At 39.6% G+C, this 21350-nt stretch overlaps 1 protein-coding gene across 1 annotated transcript in view; it reads left to right on the top strand.

Moving 5' to 3' along the window:
* Positions 1-21350, top strand: part of NAALADL2 (N-acetylated alpha-linked acidic dipeptidase like 2) — a 343221-nt gene that overhangs the window by 141266 nt on the left and 180605 nt on the right. The window contains exon 6 of the mRNA XM_064164711.1: positions 18039-18189. Within this exon, the coding sequence (XP_064020781.1) occupies positions 18039-18189 (151 nt within the window). The remainder of the gene's footprint in view (positions 1-18038; positions 18190-21350) is intronic.

Here is a 21350-nt window from a genome sequence, read left to right as displayed (position 1 = left end):
TGTAACCTGTAGGCTCTTCATCAGATTAAAAATTAAAACCAACCAACTAAATTGAAAACCTCACATTGTCGCTGTTGAGAGACTTTTAGCTGCAAATAAGGGTTGGACATGCATGGTTGTACAATGCGCAGTTATCATTTGGAGAGTGGCCAGAGTATTTTTACTTTGTGGATGTTGGAGTCATGCCTACACTGACAGTAGGACCTTTTAGTTATGTTTTCCCACTGTAGGTTATTATGCAGGCATCATAAGTCTTACCATGCATCCTCAGAAGTGATCCAGTGGTGACCCAGAGAGAGACCAATTTTTCAATAAGAAGGAAGCATTTTTCACTTCTAAGTCAATCTTGGTTTTCCCTGGAGTGGGAATTGACTGTGTTGCCTTTTCTATCAGTATTCAGTTACATCTGATGATTTTATGATATAAAATGGCCATCAGGGAACTGACCTGACAGCTCCTTTCGGTCAGGCCTCCTGCTGTGATCTCAGAAGAAATATGATAGCATTTAATCCACTTAACCATTTGACCATGTCCCATTCCTGTTCATATTATAGAGTATATGGAAAAAAAGTCCAAATCTGCTAGTTCAGGTGAGTCTTGGCTTCCAGGTGTAATGAATCTTTCTGACAGATTAGAAATTAATTAACCCTGTGGATCTGGCTGCTGTAGAAATCATTGTCTCTCTTCAAGCGTGTATACCACCTTAATTTTGAGTTCCCTTCTAGCAGTGCAGTTAGTCACCTAAATGTGTGACGTGTTGGATCTGCTTTTTCTAATATCAGAGAAATGTTGAAACTTAGGCAGGCTTTATGGGCTCCTGCTGTACCTGGCAGTGCGAGTTGTCTATGGAAACTGTGCCTATGGACCTTAAAAGATCATAGAATCAACCAGGCTGGAGGAGACCTCCAAGATCATCCAGTGCAACCTAACTCCCAGCCCTATCCAATCAAGTAGACCATGATGCAAGTAGGACATTCGGAATGCATTAGGAGCATTAGCTTCCTTTTTCTGCCTAAGAATAGTATGTAGGAACAATCCCATTCAAAACAGTGTCTAAAGATCTTTCCTTCTGAGTCTGGGCTGCATCAAAAGAAGTGTGGCCAGCACGTCAAGAGACATGGTTCTGCCACTCTGCTCTGATGAGACCTCACTGGGAGTACTATGTCCAACTCTAGGGCCCCCAACACAAGAGGCATTGACCTGCTAGAGTGTGCCCAGAGAAAGGCTGCAAAGATGATCAGAGGGCCGGAGCATCTCTCCTACGCAGACAGGCTGAAAGAATTTGGGCTGTTCAGCCTGGAGAAGAGAAATCTCTAGGGAGACCTTATAGCTACATTTCAGTGTCTGAAGGGGACCTACAGGAAGGCTGGAGAAGTGCTTGTAGTAAGAATAAGTAGATCAGGGTAGATATAGGTTGGACATAAAGGAGAAGTTCTTTACAGGGAGAGTGGTACAATACTGGAACAAATTGCCTAGGGATGTGGTCAAGACCCTGTACCTGAAGACCTTCAGGGTCAGACTCATTGTGACCCTGGGCAGCCTGATGTAGTTAGAGGTGTCCCTGCTTACTGCAGGGAGGTTGGACGAGATACCTTTGAAGATCCCTTCCATCCCAATGCAATCTTTGAATCAGACATTCCCAAAGTGCTTTGTTTTCTTTAAAGATCAAGTCCCTTTGAAGCATACAAACTCAGAAAATAAGGTTTGTTTCTGACCTTCTGAAGACAGAATCAAAAAGGTTATTAGACAAGTAGAGGCATTTCTGTTTAGCAATAAATATGAACCCTCTGGGGGATCATTCACAAAGTCCCAGGGGGTTCAAGGTGAAGATTTTGCAGTTTATTTATACAGGAGCTTTCACAAAGTCACATTTACCTAAAACAATTCTTCCCCCTACCTATTGCATATTCAAAGTGTTTGGACACCTGTGCCCACGCAGACGCCTTTCCCAAGGCCACTCTCACATGCTTAAGACTGTAACTCCATTTCTTATCTGTGTTTAACTTGTGTGCTGCCTGAAGAAAATGCTCCTAAAACAGCACATGAAAGAAACATACAGCTTGTGAGAATATTTCTAGGCACTCCAAAACAGGCAACAAAACCTGGGAATCCATCTGATATGTCCAGAGCTTTTGAAAAAAACAAAGGAGAGGAGAGAAATAGAAATAGAAGCCTGAGGAATGCAAGTGCAGAGCAAAGAAAGAGGCTTGAGCCCTGATTTTAAATGTCGCTACCACAAGTGAAGAGTTGTTCAATGCTTTGCTGATAGCAATGCTAACAGGGGAAAAGTAGCTTACACATCCCAGATCTCACTTTTATTTGTTCAGCAAACAAACAAAATAAAATTTAAAGTGCATTACTTAATTTGAGGGAAACCTGTATTTCAATGTCAAAAATAGCTTGATTGTTAAAATGCCAAATAGATTTCTCAGTGAAGAGGTAAACCAGAATTTAGAAACACAGCCTTATCTTTAAACACATTCAAACTCACTTTATTTAATAGAACATACTTAAGTGTTTTACTTACAGGAACCATTCCCCTTTAGCAGAGGCAGACATGTCTGGTGTTCGTTCAGGTAAAACTCTCATGTGATGATCAGTTCACAGACATAGTACTGTTGAAATAGTGTTACTATAAACTGTCATGGTCAAGTGCACAGACAATCACTCATCCAGAGTGATTGGCTGCTTAGCCTTCTGCCAAGAAGTTCTTATTGACCAAAAAACCCTCTCCATCTTTCACTATGAAAACAAAGTGTAAGAAATGTCTTCTGTCAGCCTGAAATCTTTGCATGGCATTGCCTGTGCTAAGGGGAGGAGAATGAGGAACAAAGCAACTACAGTGCAATTGGTTTTTTTTTTCTCCAGTATACCTTTTCCCCAAAATGAAAATTATTGATATTTTGACTTCATGAAGTGGAGAATGTGGCTTCCCCCTCTAACGCTCTTAGAAAGAGAGAAGCTTTTGCACCTGGCCTCCAGATCAATAGTGTAATAAGAGATCAATAGTGTAATAAGAACCAGTGCTTTCAGAAGTCTCTGCTCCTTAAACATCACCCAAGCAGATTTATTTGTTTAGTAATGAATGTAGTTGTTATCGTGTGGTCAAGGTGTGATATGTGATGTTTATAAATACCAGGGGGGAAAAAAGACATCTTTAATATTGCTATGCTGTAACTACATCCCAAAAAGGAAACCCAGAAAATAATACCACTCCAAAAGAAAAATCAAAAACCAGGCCAAACATATTTAAAGACAAGTCTGTGTCTTCTCCTTAAAGAGGAAGCAGCACTTCCTTTACTATGTTCTGGTTCTGGCCTAAATCTTTGGAATGGTACCATGGGAACATTATTTGAACGAGGGTAGAGAAGCTCTTCAAAGGGACTTGGATAGGCTAGATCAATGGCACAACATTAATGGGATGAGTTTCAGCAAGGCCAAGTGCCAGGTTCTGCACTTGGGTCACAACAGCCCCAAGCAACGCTACAGGCTTGGGGCAGTGTGGCTGGAGAGCTGCCTGGCAGAAAAGGCTCTGAGGGCTGTAATAGGCAGGAGCTGAATATGGGACAGCAGTGTGCCCAGGTGGCCAAGAAAGCCAGTGTCATCCTGGCTTGTATTTAAAATGCTGTGTCCAGCAGAAGTAGGGAGGTGATTGTCCCCTTGTGCTCAGCTTTGGTGAGGACACACCTTGAGTGTTGTGTTCAGTTTTGGGCACTGCAATACAAGAGAGACGTGGAGGTGCTGGAGTGACTGCAGAGGAGGACAATGAAGGTGGTGAAGGGCCTGGAGAATAAATCTTATGAGGAGTGACTGAATGAGCTGGGGATGGTTAGTTTGAGTAAGAGGAGGTTGAGGGGAGACCTCATTACTGTCTACAATTACCTGAAGGGACATTGTGATGAGGCTGGTGCTAGCCTCTTCTCACAGGTAATGGGAGACAGAACAAGGGGGCATGGCCTCAAGCTGAGACTGGATAGGTTTAGATTGAACATTAGGAAGTTTTTCACAGAGAGAGTGGTCAGGCACTGGAATGATCTGCTCAAGGAGGTGGCGGAGTAACTGACCCTGGAGGTGTTTAAGGGTCATTTGGATGTGGTGCTTAGGGATATGGTTTAAGGTGAATCCTTTAGAGTAGGGTTATAGGTTGGACTTGGTGATCCTGAGGGGCTTTTCCAACCTGGATGTTTCTGTGACTCTGTGATTTCAGTGAATTTGATTACAACTCATGAGCCTTCATTTTGGAAATTAGTTCAGTAATAATTGTTTTGGGACAAAGCTATGTAGCTTGTTTCTTCAAATCCATCTGCATCAATTTCCTGTCTGAAACCATCTGGGATTTAAATGCTGATGGATAAGACAGGATGTTTATTGCTTTATGAAATTTAGAGAAAGAACAGTGATATGAAGTGACAACAATTATTATTATTGTCAGTAATACAAGCATGATAATATATGCCTTTGAATTTTACTACTGTCTGAATAGAACTCTTGTGCTTATAAGTAAATGTATGTATTATGACTGAGGTTCAACAACACAAGCTGCATGTAGGCTTAGGAAGCATATGGCTGTAGAAATTAATCACTGAATAAGCAGTACACCATAATGTTAAATAATAGAAATATGGTAAAAATAAAAAAAAAAACAAATTATGCTCTCTAAATTCTTCTCTTGTATGATATACTTTCTTTGGTGTTTCTGGCAGAAAATAAAACAGCCAAACCAAAACCAAAAGGATTATCAAGCCCTGCAGCTGGCTGCCCAGAGAAGTGGTAGAATCAGCATCTCTAGAGGTGGTTAAAAGACATTTAGAATGGGTTGCTGAGGGACATGGTTTAGAGGTGATCTGGCAGTGCTAGCTTAACACTTAGATTTGAGGATCTTAAGGGCCTCTTCCAACCAAAAATGATTCTATGGTTCTGTATTGGTCCAAGTATCCCCTTTTTAGTACCAGATCGGCATGAGTACAGTGTACATTTACCTCCTACACAGTTGCTGCACCATCCAAGACAGGTTCATATCTTCTTTTTTCATCTGTGAGAGCATTTGGAGAAAACTGTATTCATCACAGAGTTTTAAGTGAGTGTAATTGAGCAAATGAGAGAATTTCTCAGACTTTGAATTGTCACTTGATCTCGAGTGTCTACCTTTGCTGCCTTCCTGTTGCTAGGAGATCAGCGATTCAAATACATTTCTCAAAAGAGTGTTTTGGAATCAAAGCATTTCAAAGAATAATTCTTGTTGTTTTTTTATTTTTTCCTGAAAAATATTGACACCCCTAACCCCCCTTGATTTTAATGCTGTGCACAATAAGTAAATAGATTAATCCAGGAAGATAGATCATTAGTTCACAGTGTTGTCTAGTCATGGATTGAATTGAACTTGCTGCTGTTATTCATACCATGCTGCAGTCATACCAGCTTGAAAAACTGAAAGTGCTAACTGGAGCAGATTATTATGTGGCCATTCATTCTTTGCAGGGCCTTGCAGCATAGCATTGTCTTGTGTTTGAGCTTGTAGTTGGGGATTGTGGTTTCTTGCCTCTTATTTATTTTTTTAAATAAGGTTAATTTCTGTATGCTTGACTGGAAGTTCATTCTCAACAGAAAAGAGTGGTGCAACAGAAATGGGTTAATCATGAGTTTAACTATATTTCTTTGTCGTTCACCAACTACAGTATTCTGTGTTTGTGTCATTTAGAAGTCAGTTCAGTATGGTTCCTGAAGCTGTAAGTCGTGCTGAATTGTTTCAGCAGGTCTATTAGAGCAAAATGTGTTTGTTTCTATCATAAACCATTTCAAAAGATATCTTCTTCTGGTCTTTCCTCACCTTCCTCAAGAAACTCCCAAAGACAAAAATGACATTACTGTGGCTGCTGTCCATGACCTATTTGAGGGGAAGAGTGATGGGGAGCAATAAGTATACTCATCTTTCTTATCCACCCCTTCTATGACCTTATTTTAGTGATGGGGTCCTTCTTTCCTAATCACTGCATAAAAAATCTTGATGACAGCAAGTTGAGCATATTTTTCCAGGTTTTATGTATTTCACTCCTCTTTTTGTGACAAGGCAAGGGCATAATTTTGGATTGATGTTCTATAACTAATTGTATAGTGATGTTATTGAAGGGGGCTGCTTAGTTTGGTTTTGTTGTGGCTTTGGTGTTTTGGTTTTGTTATTTTTTTAAGCTGATGGTGAATGAATGACTTTGTAGCACTTTGCACTTGCCAAACTAAGGCAACTGCCATCCTTGTTCTCATCAAGAACTGCAACCTTGGACTGCCTCCTTGTAGCTCTTTCTACTATTTCATTCTGGTGAAATGGACTATTTAGTAAGTCACCAGAGGAACCAAAGTGTAAATTTTGACTTTTTGTTGTATCTTTTTTACAGATTTCCTGCAGTTTTGCTGTTCCTGAGTTATACAGAAAGTGGTACTTTGCTTTATTGCATTCAGACAGTCCAGCCAGGGCTCCTCCATTTAAGAGAGATGCTGAGATGCTTGACCATGTCCAGAGAAGGGCAGAAAGGCTGATGAGCCTGGGGCTGGAGCACAAGCCCTGTGAGGAGCAGATGAAGGAGCTGGGGTTGTTTAACCTAGAGAAGAGGAGGCTTGGGGGGGATCTTATTGCTGTCTACAAGTAATTGAAAGGAGTCTGTAGCCAGGTGTGGGGCAGTTTCTTCTCCCAGGCAATCAGTGACAGAATGAGGGGACACAGTTTCAAACTGCACCGGGGGAAGTTTAGCCTGGAAGTTAGGAAGAAGTTTTTCACAGAGAGTGATTGGCATTGGAATGAGCTGCCCAGGGTAGTGGTGAAGTCACCCTCCTTGGAAGTGTTTAAAAAGAGACTGGATGTGGCACTTGGTGCCATGGTTGAGTTGATTAGATGATGTTGGGTGATAGGTTGGGTGTGATGATGTCAAAAGTCTTTTTCAGTCTGATTGATTCTGTGTTATAGACTCTATTCAATATGAAAGATACACTTAGGATGCATTCTGTGCAGCACAGTTCATTAATAGAGTCTGATGGAAAAAAATCTAGTTGCTGAAATTTCAGTCATGAAAAATAAAAAGGAAATTAGACAATTTTTTAATTCTGGGATTTCTAGGGGAGTTTAGGAGTGGAATTAGCACTGGTAATTTATAAAGAACTTTTATTGCTAAGGTTTTTAATAACTTATTTAATATTTATAGTTTGTGAAATAACTTTATACGCTGGGGCACATTCTTTATGATCATTCCTTTTATCATGCCTAGTCTGTGACTGTTTTTCTAACCAGGAAGATAAATAAGTTCATTCTGAGTATTGATTTACTTAAAGGCATGCTAACCAAGTAGTTAAATACTGCTCTTTTCCATAAATGAAAGTAAAATATTCATCAATCAATTAATAATATGCAGATTTCCTAGGTGATATGTAGATATGCCTGAGGCTTACATATAGCACACTCTATATCATTATGTGTTCCACTTAGAAACGTAAAATTAAACCAAATGTAACTTTAAAAATACATAATGCTGTTACACAATATTTAAAGAGACTGTTATGTTGTATTCAAGGCAGTATTTTAGAGGCATGAAGCCTGCATACAACGTTATATCCCAGAAAGCAGTTGAACAGGGAACATGTTTTGTCTTTTAAAAGAAATAGAGTAGCATTGTGTAGAATCTTCCAAGGTAATAATTGCAGGAATAATAAAATAAGTGGAAAGGATTTTTTTTTTTTTTTTCTGCAGAGGTCTAATGAAGGCAGTTGTAATTTAACAACCTAACAGATGTTCTAAGATGCAATTACTTGAAGCAGTGAATGTACATTAATTAGAAATCTGTGACTGATTGTTATGTGGCTTGTGAGAACATCTGCTAATATCTTCATAGGTACCATATCACATCTACACTCACGGAGCTAGAGGAGGCATAACCTTACTTTTATCTTGGAGATGGTAGGATTACTTGAGCTGATCTGTGCTTTGACAGCCCTTTCAGTGTTGATATTGGAAAATACATACTCAAGGTACCCCAAGGAGCTTCCAAATACAGGCTGTATGCATGTCGAGGAGAGATTGTTGGGAGGATCACATTGCATATGCTACACAGTGCGAGTGGTTAATAGAAGTAGGTATTTCCCTTTCTGACTGCTTATTTACTTCCTTAGTCCTTCTAATTATTTAACTGGAAATTTTAGAAACAGTGTAAGTTCTGTGTTTTTTTTTTTTTCCCCATATTGTTGTCTCCATATTTTTCCTGTATACTTTTGCTTTGGTAGAGGGTTTCATTCAAAGGCCACCTTGTCTGGACAGTTGTTTGTGGAAACGGTTCATAAATGTAGGCAATTGCACAGAATTAATGCAGAGGTTGAGTGAATAAGAGTAATGACACCCTGAATCCCCAGGAGGAGTTGTAACAAACAGCTGGAGTAAATATCTTGTATGAAAGAGGACACATCCTTGGCTTTTAACTGTATGCAGCACAAACCTCTGCTGTTTACTCTGTCTGTGAGCATAGTACACTGGATGAGGCACTTAGTGCCATGATCTATTTGATTGGATAGGGCTGGGTGATAGGTTGGACTGGATAATCTTGGAGGTCTTTCCAACCTGGCTGATTCTATGATTCAGTGTTTCAGACTGTGCACCACTTCTCATAGCAGACACGGCCTAAGAATTTGAGATTCCTTACCATGTGTTTAACATACAAGTTGCTATCTTCTTTACACTGAGGAGATGATTTACACCACTGCTTAGCTGTAGGGGTTTATCTTATGGGCAAAGGACAGTCTGTGGCAATCTGAATCACTTCAGAAGGCTGATGTGTGCTGTGTCAACTGAGACATAGCTGTTGCCTCTTCTGGAAAGCTGCTTCTCCCTTCACCTGAAAACATCTAATTGTTTAATTGATTCATACTGCATATAACTGAGACTTAAAGTACTCAACTCTGTAGCCTGAAAGTGGAAAAACAAGCCTGATGTATACTCACTGGTGTTTGATATGCTGGAAGCGCTTAAGTTATAAACTTAAGTATTAAGTGTGACCTTGCCTTGTGTTTTTTTGTGTGAGTGCAGTCATGAATCTAACTTGAAAAAAATAATCATAAAGGTCAGGGGATGAGGCAAGTATGCTAAAACTCAGATTTATGCAAGTATCTGGTTTGTGACTTCATTTGAATGGATGACCAAAGAATAAATAGTAAACAAAATTGCATGTTCTTAATCTTTAAATTTGCCTGCATGCTATCAGGTTACCAGTTGTTAGGGTAACTGTTCTGTCATCCACTGTCAGTGGATCAACATTCCAGTCTACAGTGGTGGGATAGCAGCTCACTACTGGAAGAAACACCAGTGCAAAATTATCATAGAATCAACCAGTTTGGAAGAATTCTACAAGATCATTTAGTCCAACCTATTACCCAGCCCTAGCCAATCAACTAGACCATGGCACTAAGTGCCTCATCCAGGCTTTTCTTGAATACCTCCAGGGACAGCAACTCCACCACCTCCCTGGGCAGCCCATTCCAATGGCAAATCACTCCCTCTCTAAAGAACTTCCTCCTAACATCCAGCCTAGACCTTCCCTGGCACAACTTGAGACTGTGTCCCCTTGTTCTATTGCTGGTTGTCTGGGAGAAGAGACCAACCCCCAGCTGGCTACAGCCTCCCTTCAGGTAGTTGTGGACAGCACTGAGGTCTGCCTTGAGCCTCCTCTTTTTCAGGCTAAACGCTCCCAGCTCCCTCAGCTTCTCCTCATAGGGATGTGCTCCAGGCTCTTCACTAGCTTTGTCCCCAGCTGCCACTCACAGTGGTGTCACTGAGTCTCTGTAAGTCAGACTCAGTTTGGATAGCTGGCAGTATGTTCTGAGGACAAAACACTGAAATTATGTCTAAGATATTGCTCCAACTACCTGCTCTTTAAAGGACAGAGAATTTTCCAAAATCAGAAATGCAAACTCATCTTCAGTAGAAGGAAGAGGTTAAAATGGACAGACATCAATAATTTTAAATTGACACATTATATCTTTAGTAGCTCTTACTGTAGTGACAGGTAGAATCCCTTTAATACACCTATTTGCTCTTTATTTGTGATGCTATTGACTGAGTATAAAGTATTACCACTCATGAAAGTAATCACTTCTCTTTTGGATGACACTTCAGGATTCAATTTGTAACTAAAGAGCTAAAAATAGGAGTTGCTCTCACATCCAGTGGGAGTTCAGATCCTGTCTGTGCTAATGCAGGGTGGGAGCCTGCTCATCAGTTTGTTATGAGGCTTAGGGTACTGCAGTCTAACCTCTCTCCATTTAACAGCCCTGAGTCAGTGTGTTGTTATTGCTGTAGTTAGCAGAAAATGAGAAGAGAAAACACCACAGGCTAAATGTATTTTCATAAACCAAAAATAATGGTAGCTCTGGTCTAAGGAAGACCCAAGAACTACTGGCCTAGGCCAACAGTGAGTGGCCACATAGCAAATCTACAGGGTGGGCACAGCTCATTTGCCACCAAGGAAAACATATTTGCTGTAGAGTGAGATGCCAAAGTACTCTGAAGATGAAGGTTGCAGTGGGAGGGTTTTGGTTCCTGAATGCATTTGCCTTCATTATGGAAGGCCAGTATGGCAAAGCACAGAGGAAGCAAAGTTCCTCTCCACATCCCACCCTGAGTGCAAGCCACTAGGTAATTAATTTAGCAGTACTTGCGAGAGATATGATGTGACATAAGGTGCTGTAACATGCAACCATATTGATAGTGAAAGTTGGTCTGCCTTTAGTTATTTCTGATTGGGATGTCTCCTCGCTGGGCATTTGCTGCTGAGTTCAAAAGTGGTAAGGAGAAATGGACTGCAGTGATCTGAGACCTCCCTGCAGGTGGGACTAGGCACCTGAAATGATTGCAGCGAACAGAGTGACTGCTGGAACAGTGAAACTGCAGCTTCCTTACCTGAGAAAACCTTGCATGGTTTGTTTCTGTGCCTTGCATGAGGTGCAAAATCACAGATGGTAAGGGTTGAAGGGAACCTCTGAGTATCATCTAGTCTGACACTCCTTCTTAGAGCAGGATCACCCAGAGTAAATCACACGGGATGATGTAAACCTGACCCGATGACTTTCTGTAGGAGAAGGACCCTGTTCTGTCTATCTTATTTGCAGATTGCATCTGCTGACCTCATCCTCCCAGCAGTAGAAAGACAAATAAGATGACCAATATTGAAAAAGGAAAACTGGCAGATTTTTCCTGAGTCTTGTGACCCTTTTGGCTCATTTTGCATTAAAAGTTTGGTAGAATGTATAAAATAAAACTAAGTAACAAACCCTATGAGGAGAGGCTGAGGGAGCTGGGATTGTTTAGCTTGGAGAAGAGGAGGCTCAGGGGTGACCTCATTGCTGTCTACAACTACCTGAAGAGAGGGCTGTAGCCAGGTGGGGTTGGTCTCTTCTCCCAGGCAGTCAGCAATAGAACAAGGGGACACAGTCTCAAGTTGTGCCAGGGCAGGTCTAGGCTGGATGTTAGGAGGAAGTTGTTGCCAGAGAGAGTGATTGGCATTGAAATGGGCTGCCCAGGGAGGTGGTGGAGTTGACATCCCTGGAAGTGTTCAGGAGAAGACTGGTTGAGGCACTTAGTTCCATGGTCTAGATGACTAGATAGGGCTGAGTGCTAGGTTGTACTGCATGATCTTGGAGGTCTCTTCCAACCTGGTTGATTCTATGAGTCTAATCAGTTTATTCCTAATGATTTACCAGGATTGTAATTGCATCTTTGTGTAATTGTTTTTCGTGTGATGGATCTTCATCTCTATTCTCTCAGTAAGGGAGTCTAAACGTAGACTGAAATAACCATGAACAGAATCAGAAACAAGTTTTGGTCTGAACAAGGAAATGCTGCTGGCTTTTTGGAGGTTGCTCATCTGGATATTCATGCAGCTTGTCTGTTTCTTCTTTTTAATGTTTCCTGAGCATTTAATGATACTTATTATACACACAATGCTCCTCTACATGCTTATTTAAAAGTGAGCAGTATTTCTTGGAGATGGAGGCATGCAGTAGGTTTTGTATTATATCCTCATCAAGTGGTGAAGCTTTTTTTTTTTTCTGGACTGTAAGCAATTCAATTATTTTGTTTCTGAAATAAATTAAGTAAAGCTTATTGAGTCCAATCAACCCTTGTTTCTAGGGAATTGTAGTTCAATTTCATTTTTAATTAGATTGAACGTTGTGAATTTCTTAGCAGTAGTAAGCAAGATCTGGCAATAAAATATGCACCCAATTTGTATTAAAAGTTCCTAAAATCTATTGCAGGGTACTGACAATATATCTGGCCTATGTTTAATTGTCCAAGTACCCTGTATTGAAAAATACCATTTTTAAAAGTTGCTGGTGTGTAACATTACTTTTCTTTGATAAAACCATGGAGAAGATGAGTAGACAGAAAACAAGAAAAGGATAGGACAAAACCTTCATCTCTTTGTAAGCTTGACACCATGTTCAGGACCATGATGCTAAAAACTTTGTTGTGTAAGGATTACACCCAACTGCTTTTTAGTTAGAGATGGTGAAACAAAAAAGTCTCAACTACTACAGCAGGCTTTTGGCTCTAGGCCTCAATTTCCAGTCAAACTGGTAGAGAACAAGCTAAATTGTGATTCAGTGTTATACATGAATGCTCAAAAACTCTCGATCCAGTCTGAGTTCTGCCAATTTATTGTAGCTCCATTTTATGGTGGCAAGAGCTTCTTTCAGCTTTGCTCTGCAGAAGCAACATCTCTTTGCGTGTTTGCGTTGTGCTGATTGCCTATCTTGCATTCACTTTGCTTTCCTTTTTCTTCTTTGTGGCTGAATACCATCACCTGCCTCAGAGAATGAAAAGGGTCAGCTATATATATGGGAGTGGGTAACTGGCATGTAAGAACTGTCTTTGGAAAGGTACGTTTCATTTCATGACAGCTTACTTGCTCCTTCTACTGCAAAAGCATTTCTAGTGGAGCCAGAGGATTCCCAAGACTCCTTATAGCCACATGTCTTACAGAAAGGAGTTTAGCTAGTATGACTTGAACTAATATTACTCCAAACTGATGGGCCAGGAGTGATTGAAGACTATCTTACATCCTTCTGATAGTTCAAGATGCACTAAGCAAAAACAAGCTACTTTTTTCTGTTGCGTCTAAAAGCTGATATTCATGAACCTTCACAGATCAGTTTTCCTGTGGTCAGTGCTAATTTAACAGTCTACTGCCCTTGAGTAGCACTTATCTGATGTGTTTAAAGATACAACTTATGGTAAATTTAAGTATGGAGTAGCTCTTGCTCCTCACTGATGTACTGCCTCATCGCTCGTATGCATATTTTTATGACTAACATTCTAGGTTTGTTACCCTTCCCTCTTGCTTTTCCTTCCACATTCTACAGGACATCCAGGAAATACAAGAGAGAAATCTCCTCTCCCTAAGAAAAAAAAAATAGACATAAGATAGACAAAATTCTGAAAGTTGAAAATTGTCAATGACATTTGCAATTTTTGAAGTGATTAACAAACATACCTTGAAAAAAAATTAGGTATCCAACTCAGACTCTTGCCACAAGTGAATGCACTTCAAAGTATCATTTATCTGATAGCAAGTACATCACAGTTGTAAGGTGTTGCCATGATGCAGAGCAAGTACTTGACTTTGTGTTGTTCATGTATATGGCACTGTGTGTCACGAAGAGTTCGTTCAATGCCAATGTAGTATGTTTTCCATCTTCTGAGTCCTTTATGGGAATAGCCTGTCAGGAGATCACTGTTCCCTGCCTTTCTAGCTTTTTGAAGTTTTATGCAGCTTAATCTTTTTCCTAGACCTGTTTGTTCAACAGAGCTATGGTGTCATTCCTTAGACAAGGACAGCGTTTGAGCTGAACAGGAAAGATGTATTTCTTTTCATTATCCCCGTACAGCGAGCCATTGAACTGGCTATGTCCTCCATCTCTTTCACTGTCTTTACTCAGTACCTTCAGGGCTGATCAGTAAAAGCCAAAACCTCTTCAAATAGTGGTGGTTTTTGTTTTTTTCTACAGAATTCTTTTGAACAGTGTCCCTAGATCTGTCTGATGGGAAATACAGATGCATGATTAAACATTGAGTGAAGTATTAAATATTAAGCTTAAGCCAAAATGAACTTTTACTGACTTGCTTGTTAAAAATATCCAACTTATATGAGTGGTATAAAAATGAAGATGTATGTAGCTAGGTGTTGTGGTTCTTTTTTTTCTCCTTTTCTGCCTTGAGTCTTGTTTGTGTTACCACTGAATCTTCCAAGTATTCTGTATTGTGGGAGGTAATTGAGAGGACAGTGGCATCTAATTAAATCTTCAGTATGCAAAGTCTTATTTTTCTCCTCGAGCAATCTGTTTCTGAAATAAAAAGATGTTATGTCAGTAAGGTCTTCCAACAGTTTAAATGGCACTTTCCCCCTGCCTGGCAGTTTTACATACTGCCAGTTAGTAAAATGAGATGGGAGTTCCTTTCAGAGTGTCATGATTTTAATTGGAACTTCAGTTGAAAACAAGTAATTAATAACTTGTAGCCTGTCCAGCTAGTAAAGCTGTGTCTCAGATTAATGTCTTCTGCACAGTGCTTACAACTTGAAAAACTCACTAGTTAAGAACTGGTTACTGTTATTTGTCTAATGAATGCTGATCATTACACTGCAGTATAATGACATTAGGAGATGCAGCTTCTGCAAATGTGTATGAACATATTCCATTTTAGGCAGTTATATGTAATAGGTACTTGTATGTATTTCTTAATAAATCTTTGGGATATTTTCTTTCATCCAGTGAAATGTTATTCTGTGTATTGTATTGCTTGGTTTACTGGGGAGTTTTTATTCTTTAAGATTTTTCTGTTTGCTTCAGTGCTCCATACATATTATGACTGCATATAAAAATTCTGTGTGTGGTTTTAGATAGATTACCTAGAAGGGGCAGAAAAAGATGGGTTGTATACAGTCCACAAACATATCTGCAGGAATATCTCTTCAGTTTTTATTTTATTAATGTGTTATGTCCAAGTTGTACTTGGACTTAAGTATTAGCACCTGAACAGACTGGGAATAAACAGTACAGCTGAGAATCTGGCTTTAGGAAGAGAAAGACTTCTGGTCTGAAGTTATATGGAAAAGGTCATGATCTAGTGTGAATTTTGCTATACTGTTAGTAGCTGACACTCAAAGGCCTCTATTGTCATTTACAGTAGGCAGACATTGTGGAAAATAGATTTTTGCCTTTTTTTTTGTGCAGATTTAAGGAGATTTAGGGAGTGCCCTATTAAGCTTAAAAAATCCTGTGCTTAAGCATTCTCTAAGTGCCTGAAGCTCAAAACATGTTTAATCTCTTTATTTAGAGTTTATTTTTTTTTACTTTGTCAGACACATTTGATACACTTTTTTTTTCTTGTTACAGTAAATTTGGTGATAAAAGTTAAGAAGTGAAGTGCTTGCTTAATTTACCACTTAAAGCTTTGTGTCATGGTATACCCCTCTTTAGACCATCTCAGTCCCTTTTCAGTTGTGACTGTAATTTTCACTTTTTCATGTAAATAGATTCACAAAGGTTGGAGGTATCTTCATGGGGCTGACATCATTCAGCAGCTCCTAGTGTACAATGTAACTGCTTTATTCAGCTTTACAACAGCCTCTTTGTTCTATTGTGCTGTTACAGTAGAAAATTCTTCAGGAACCTATTTCAATGTGTAACTTAATACTATTAGTGTAAGTATCTGTGTACAGAAGTGTGGATCCAGCTAAGATAACACACTTTCAGTAATGTGAAATACATGCATATGAATACCTTCTGAAGGTGAGAACTACATTTTGAGGCACTTTTGGCATTAGACAGCATGGTGTGCTAATGTAGGCTTCGTGCCAGCACAGTGTTGAAAATATAACAAGGTAAAAGAGAAGTCTTTGCATAATATTATACAGCTAGTTTATATTGGATTAATTACTGATACGTTTTACTGGTTGAAAGTCTGAAGCCTTCTGTGACATAGTTAAAAGCAGAATTAGATATAAGTAAAACTTAACCAAAGAGAACCTACAGTAGAAGAAAGAGATCTGGGGTAGGTTTTGTGTTGGTTTTTGATTGCTTGGTTGGGTTTTGGTTTTTGAGGGGGATTGTTACCTTTTTTTTTTTTTAAATTTTATTTTTTCCCTCAGCACTAAAGTTTAATTTGTCATATGCATATAAATGTATGTGTGCATACATATATGTATGTGTTTCTATAGGTATGCTTATAATATGTGAGTGTATATATATATGTATGCATGTATGTGCATATATATGTATACACACACGTCTGTGTATATATATACACAAAAAGGGAATTGCATTTGGAAGTTGTTGTAGTTTCAATTAACTTTTCCAGACAGTGTTAGCTCTACTTGTTTTGAGAAAGGATAAAACCTTACATGATGGCAAAGTCACTTGCTCTATAGAGGTGTGTTACAGCTTGTTCTGAACTGCATTATCTCGCATAATGTACCATTGAATAAAAGAACAGGTTGTTCCATGGGTCAGTGAACAGGGTTTTCACAGCTTTATTTCTCAAGGTTGGATTTTGTGGTGTCTGATTTGTGGTCCCAGTTCCCGTATTTTTTCCCATCTGTCACATTCCTTCTTCTGACTTCTTATATGGTTTCCCACTTGCATTGAGAGGTGAGCTCTCCAGATTTTATTAATGCCTTCTCAATGTGGTGCATTAGCAGGATTTGCCTTGTCTACTTAATATCCCATTTTCATTAAATTTACAGGAATATACTGAGATATTTTGTCCTGTGAAATAAGTCTGTGCCAACTAATCAGTGGCTCAATCACTACTGTGGATCAAAACATAAGCACAGAGGGCAGGCTAAATCAACTTTTAAAAGGCATGTTTTTTATCAGAAATAAAGCACAACCATTAAAACTTTTTTTTTGGGGGGGGGCATGGAGGAGGGGGGAAGGGGAACAAGGGAGAGAAAAGACATGACCTTCACCAGGAATGAGAGGGGAAGATAAACTGCAGTGCTGATTCTGTAGCTCCCTGCACATATAACACTATGACTGCAGAGAATTTTCACAAAGATGGGGAGCTGTCTAGACAGTGGCAGTCTGAATGATGTACTGATTTACCAGAAGGACTTACTCTACAGTCTTCACCTAGGTTAAAAAAATTAATCAGTACCTTCTTAAGATTCCCTGTGCTAGGGCACTTTGTGGCTGTTAAAGTGTTGACTGGAGGTGAAAATGTAAGCAACAATGCACGTTAATTGTTGGCATTGATATGACATCACTGTTGGGAAGTTAAGAGGCAACAATTATAGCTGAAATCTGAAAATGGTTTCATAATTTCTCATGTACAACCCAATTATTTACTAGAGATTGTAACCATGGCAGCAGTGGTTGCTGCACTTTGTGAATAGCAGTGGTGTAGTTGCCTTCTCTCAGCGAAACAGAGGAATTTAATAGTGATTTTTGTTAAAACTCTCTTACAAAACTCCCTGCATCTCTGTTTCCCATCTTCTGTGCTATTACATAAGGCTAGATATGAAAAACATATACATATACTGGATATAAGAAAAGACTATTTTGCTACCACGTCCTGCTTGTCTCAGAGTGTCCCCACCCCTTTTATTGTGCATTCTAATCCTAGCTGAATACTTGAATATGAACTTGAATCAGAAACACAACAGTACAGCAACAATAAACTAACCTACTATTCTTTATTCCTGCATGGTCTGTAGTACATCTTTAACCTTTTACCTTTTTAAACACCTGTGCCAGTCATTTACTTTTGCTATGAATTGGGGGACGAGACTTTGAGTTAGTTTTTTGGGGAGGGGTTGATTTTCCCTATTCAAAGAGTAGCTGCTGGTTCTATATTGCAGGCAGTTTGGAACTACATATGTCTTTGATTTGTGTAGAGTGTGGTATGGTGAGAACCTGGCACATGACAAAGCCTGTGTCTTAACTACAGCTAAAATAAAACTGCTCTGACATTGTTTTAGTTAATAGTCACCCATACTGTTTTGTTTCCCCAGCTTTCTCTCTTGGAAGATGCAGGGTTTGGTGGTGTTCTTCTTTACGTTGATCCTTGTGATTTACCAAAGACTTCAGATCTTGTCGATAAAGCTTTTATGGTTTCCTTGAACAGTGGAGGAGATCCATCAACCCCTGGCTATGCCAGCATTGGTAAGTACTGTTCAAGTCATATTCAAGTACTGGATATTTCAATTCTCTGTAGATTGCAAGTATGGGAGTTAAAACTCTAAACCAAATCCTGCCTGAAATGGAAGCTTTAAATTAAGAGAACACTGTGTTATGCAGCATGGTTCAAAGGATGGACTGAAATTGCAGCAGTGCTTTGCTCTAAACTCTTGGCACAAAGCCTGTACTTTAAATAATTTGTTTTGTTGGATATTGTATTTGTTTATTCCCACGCTGAACCATTATTTCTGCCAGCTGTGAAGTACTGATCCAACGATTTCTGTCCAGGTTCCATGGGATCTATCCCTACTGCAAGAAGTGTCCTTCCCTTCATTCTGTCTTCCTCTTTCATGGTATTGTTGATAAAAGCTTCTGATCAACAGATACAAGTGCAACATAGTCAGACATTTGTATCTGGAAAGGCTTAAGAAAAAGTAATGCTTGTTGCATCTTGAATAGTTTGCATTTGTTTAGTCTTGTTGCAGTCCTGCCTGGGTAGACTTGGTCATCAGTTATGCATTTCTAAATACATGTCTTTTCAAAGTAGGGGAAATAATTTTTTTACTTCAAGAAACTACATAGTCTTTTATAAGTTTTTAAAAAACAATAAATAGAAGCATCATATTTGACTTGTATGTACTACTTAAATCTCTGTTCTGGCAGTTCATTGAATGAGTGTTCTGCTTCTCTGCTGCCTTTTCAGATTTACAACCTCTTTTTGCTATCTAACTATTTGGTAATGTATTAAGCAGCAGTCTGTGAGTTTGTGACAAGGCTTCATCGAAAGTATTTGATCCGATTACTAGCTCAGACATCTGAGGTCCAACTTGAATTGGCACTAAATCAGCTGAGTCAACGCTGAGATACTTCATGACTGGAATGGCAGAAAATAGAAATATTTGCCTGGTTGTCAAAGAAGGCTGTTAGCGATTCACAGCATGAATGCTTTGACAGCTCAGTGGGAAAGAAATTGCACATTTTCTCAGTGTCTCAGTGTACCTGACCTAGTGTTCTTAAAAGTGCCCTGGGAGCTACAGAGGTAAATATAACACTCTTTAAGCTTTATTCTTGCTCATTTCATGGAGATAGTTAAAACCCAATTTGTTGCTTCTCTATCTGGCTGACTCCTTAATGTTTTATTTACCCTACATGAAAAGTAAAGCTAATTAAACCAGGTACACCGACATGGTGATGCCACTTCAGTGTCTAAACATTATGTGTTGGTCTTCTGTCAGTGAATGTTCTCATCAGCAATGTACATTCCAGTCTGAGGAAAAAAAAAATAGGAAATGCTGCTATAAGTACATTGGTGATTTCTGCTAGAACCCTTTAGCTTGGCTTGTCTGTGGTTTTAAAACTCTGAGTGACATATATAAGCAGGAAGAAGCTCTTATGTTCCTAAAATTATTTGTATTTTGCTCGTTGAATGCAGTGATGGAAAGAACTCAAAGGAATACTTAAGGAAAGGTTTTTTTATGGTTCTGTCACTGGAAGGTAGATCAAATAGAAGTAATTTCTGCCTTTCTGATGATCACTTTCTTCTCTGAAGACTGCGAACCAGTGTTGTTAGAAGTAACTTGTGCCTGGGACAAATACAAATATGTCTGGAGTGCAGACTTTTGCCTGAGGGATGTGCTTGCATAGAAAGGTAGTTAAACTGAAGGCATGTAGCATAATCGTGTCAGGTACCCAAGGCTGCCCTATCACTTTGATGCACAGAGTGTGGCACACACACAAGAGACTTGGAAGCTCATGCTTAAGCTAGTAGCATATCTTTGACACAATCTGCACTTCTCACACTGATGAAAGAGCTAGTGTCTGGATCTGCTCCTATTCCCATCTCCCCCTTTACTGGGAAATTCCTAGTAAGATGGGTGAACCAGTTAGTCTTGAACCAGATGAATGAAAGGTAGGAACTTGTATTTTCCTGTTGCTGCCTATTTTTCTCCTGCTCTTTTAGTTTCAACTAAAATTTCCCTGTGGCATCAGAGTATTGGGCTGTTTCAGTTTCTTCTAGACTCTTCAGGAAGTGATACCACTTACAGATCTCTTCTCAAAGCTGGCAACGTTTTCTAATAGGTTTTTATAATAATTCAGAGAGAACTTTGGAGCTCTCATGAGGTTTTAGTTCCAATTTTCTGTTCCATGAGGATGAAATGCTGCACTTCAACATAAGAGTTATTTTAGAATGCACAGAAATGGCTTGGGGATGGGTTTGAGAGGCCTACTACCTGCGAGTGGAATGATTTTTTTTTTAATCTCTGTTTAATATAGAGGAAAAGGTAATGATGTGGAAAGAGAACAGCACTTCTGTAATCGTTTCTGCAGCTTTGTTTGATAATTTAATTATTGTGTTTTTAAGACTTCCCCAATGTCCTATGTCATACCAGTCCTGAAACCATCACATGAGCCCTTGGGAGCATGACTTTCTGTCTTACTGATTCTGTCTTTCCAAAGGCATCCTCTATTTTTAGCAGTCTTTCTTCTATCTTCCTGTTTTTGAAATGAAACACATCCAGTGGGTGGTACTCAAGGAAATGTATATATAGAATCATAGGAGATATATATAGAATTAAGACACCTGAAAGGGAGATAAGAGACATGTAAAAAAATATCCTGAATATCACAGTATCACAGTATCACCAGGGTTGGAAGAGACCTCACAGATCATCAAGTCCAACCCTTTACCACAGTGCCCAAGGCTAGACCATGGCACCAAGTGCCACATCCAACCTTGCCTTGAACTGCCCCAGGGACGACGACTCCACCACCTCCCCGGGCAGCCCATTCCAGTGCCCAATGACTCTCTCAGTGAAGAACTTTCTCCTCACCTCGAGCCGAAATTTCCCCTGGCGCAGCCTGAGGCTGTGTCCTCTTGTTCTGGAGCTGGCCACCTGAGAGAAGAGAGCAACCTCCTCCTGGCCACAACCACCCTTCAGGTAGTTGTAGACAGCAATAAGGTCACCCCTGAGCCTCCTCTTCTCCAGGCTAAACAATCCCAGCTCCCTCAGCCTCTCCTCGTAGGGCTTGTTCTCGAGGCCTCTCACCAGCCTCGTCGAATAACATGAAAATTGAATGACTTCCCTCACTATTTTTTTCCCCATTTCGTCTTTTTGCACTTCAATCATAGAATCAATCAATCATAG

Source organism: Pogoniulus pusillus, chromosome 26 (genome assembly GCF_015220805.1).
Source record: "Pogoniulus pusillus isolate bPogPus1 chromosome 26, bPogPus1.pri, whole genome shotgun sequence".
Classification (NCBI taxonomy): Eukaryota; Metazoa; Chordata; class Aves; order Piciformes; family Lybiidae; genus Pogoniulus; species Pogoniulus pusillus.
This window is presented reverse-complemented; position numbering and strand designations above follow the sequence as displayed.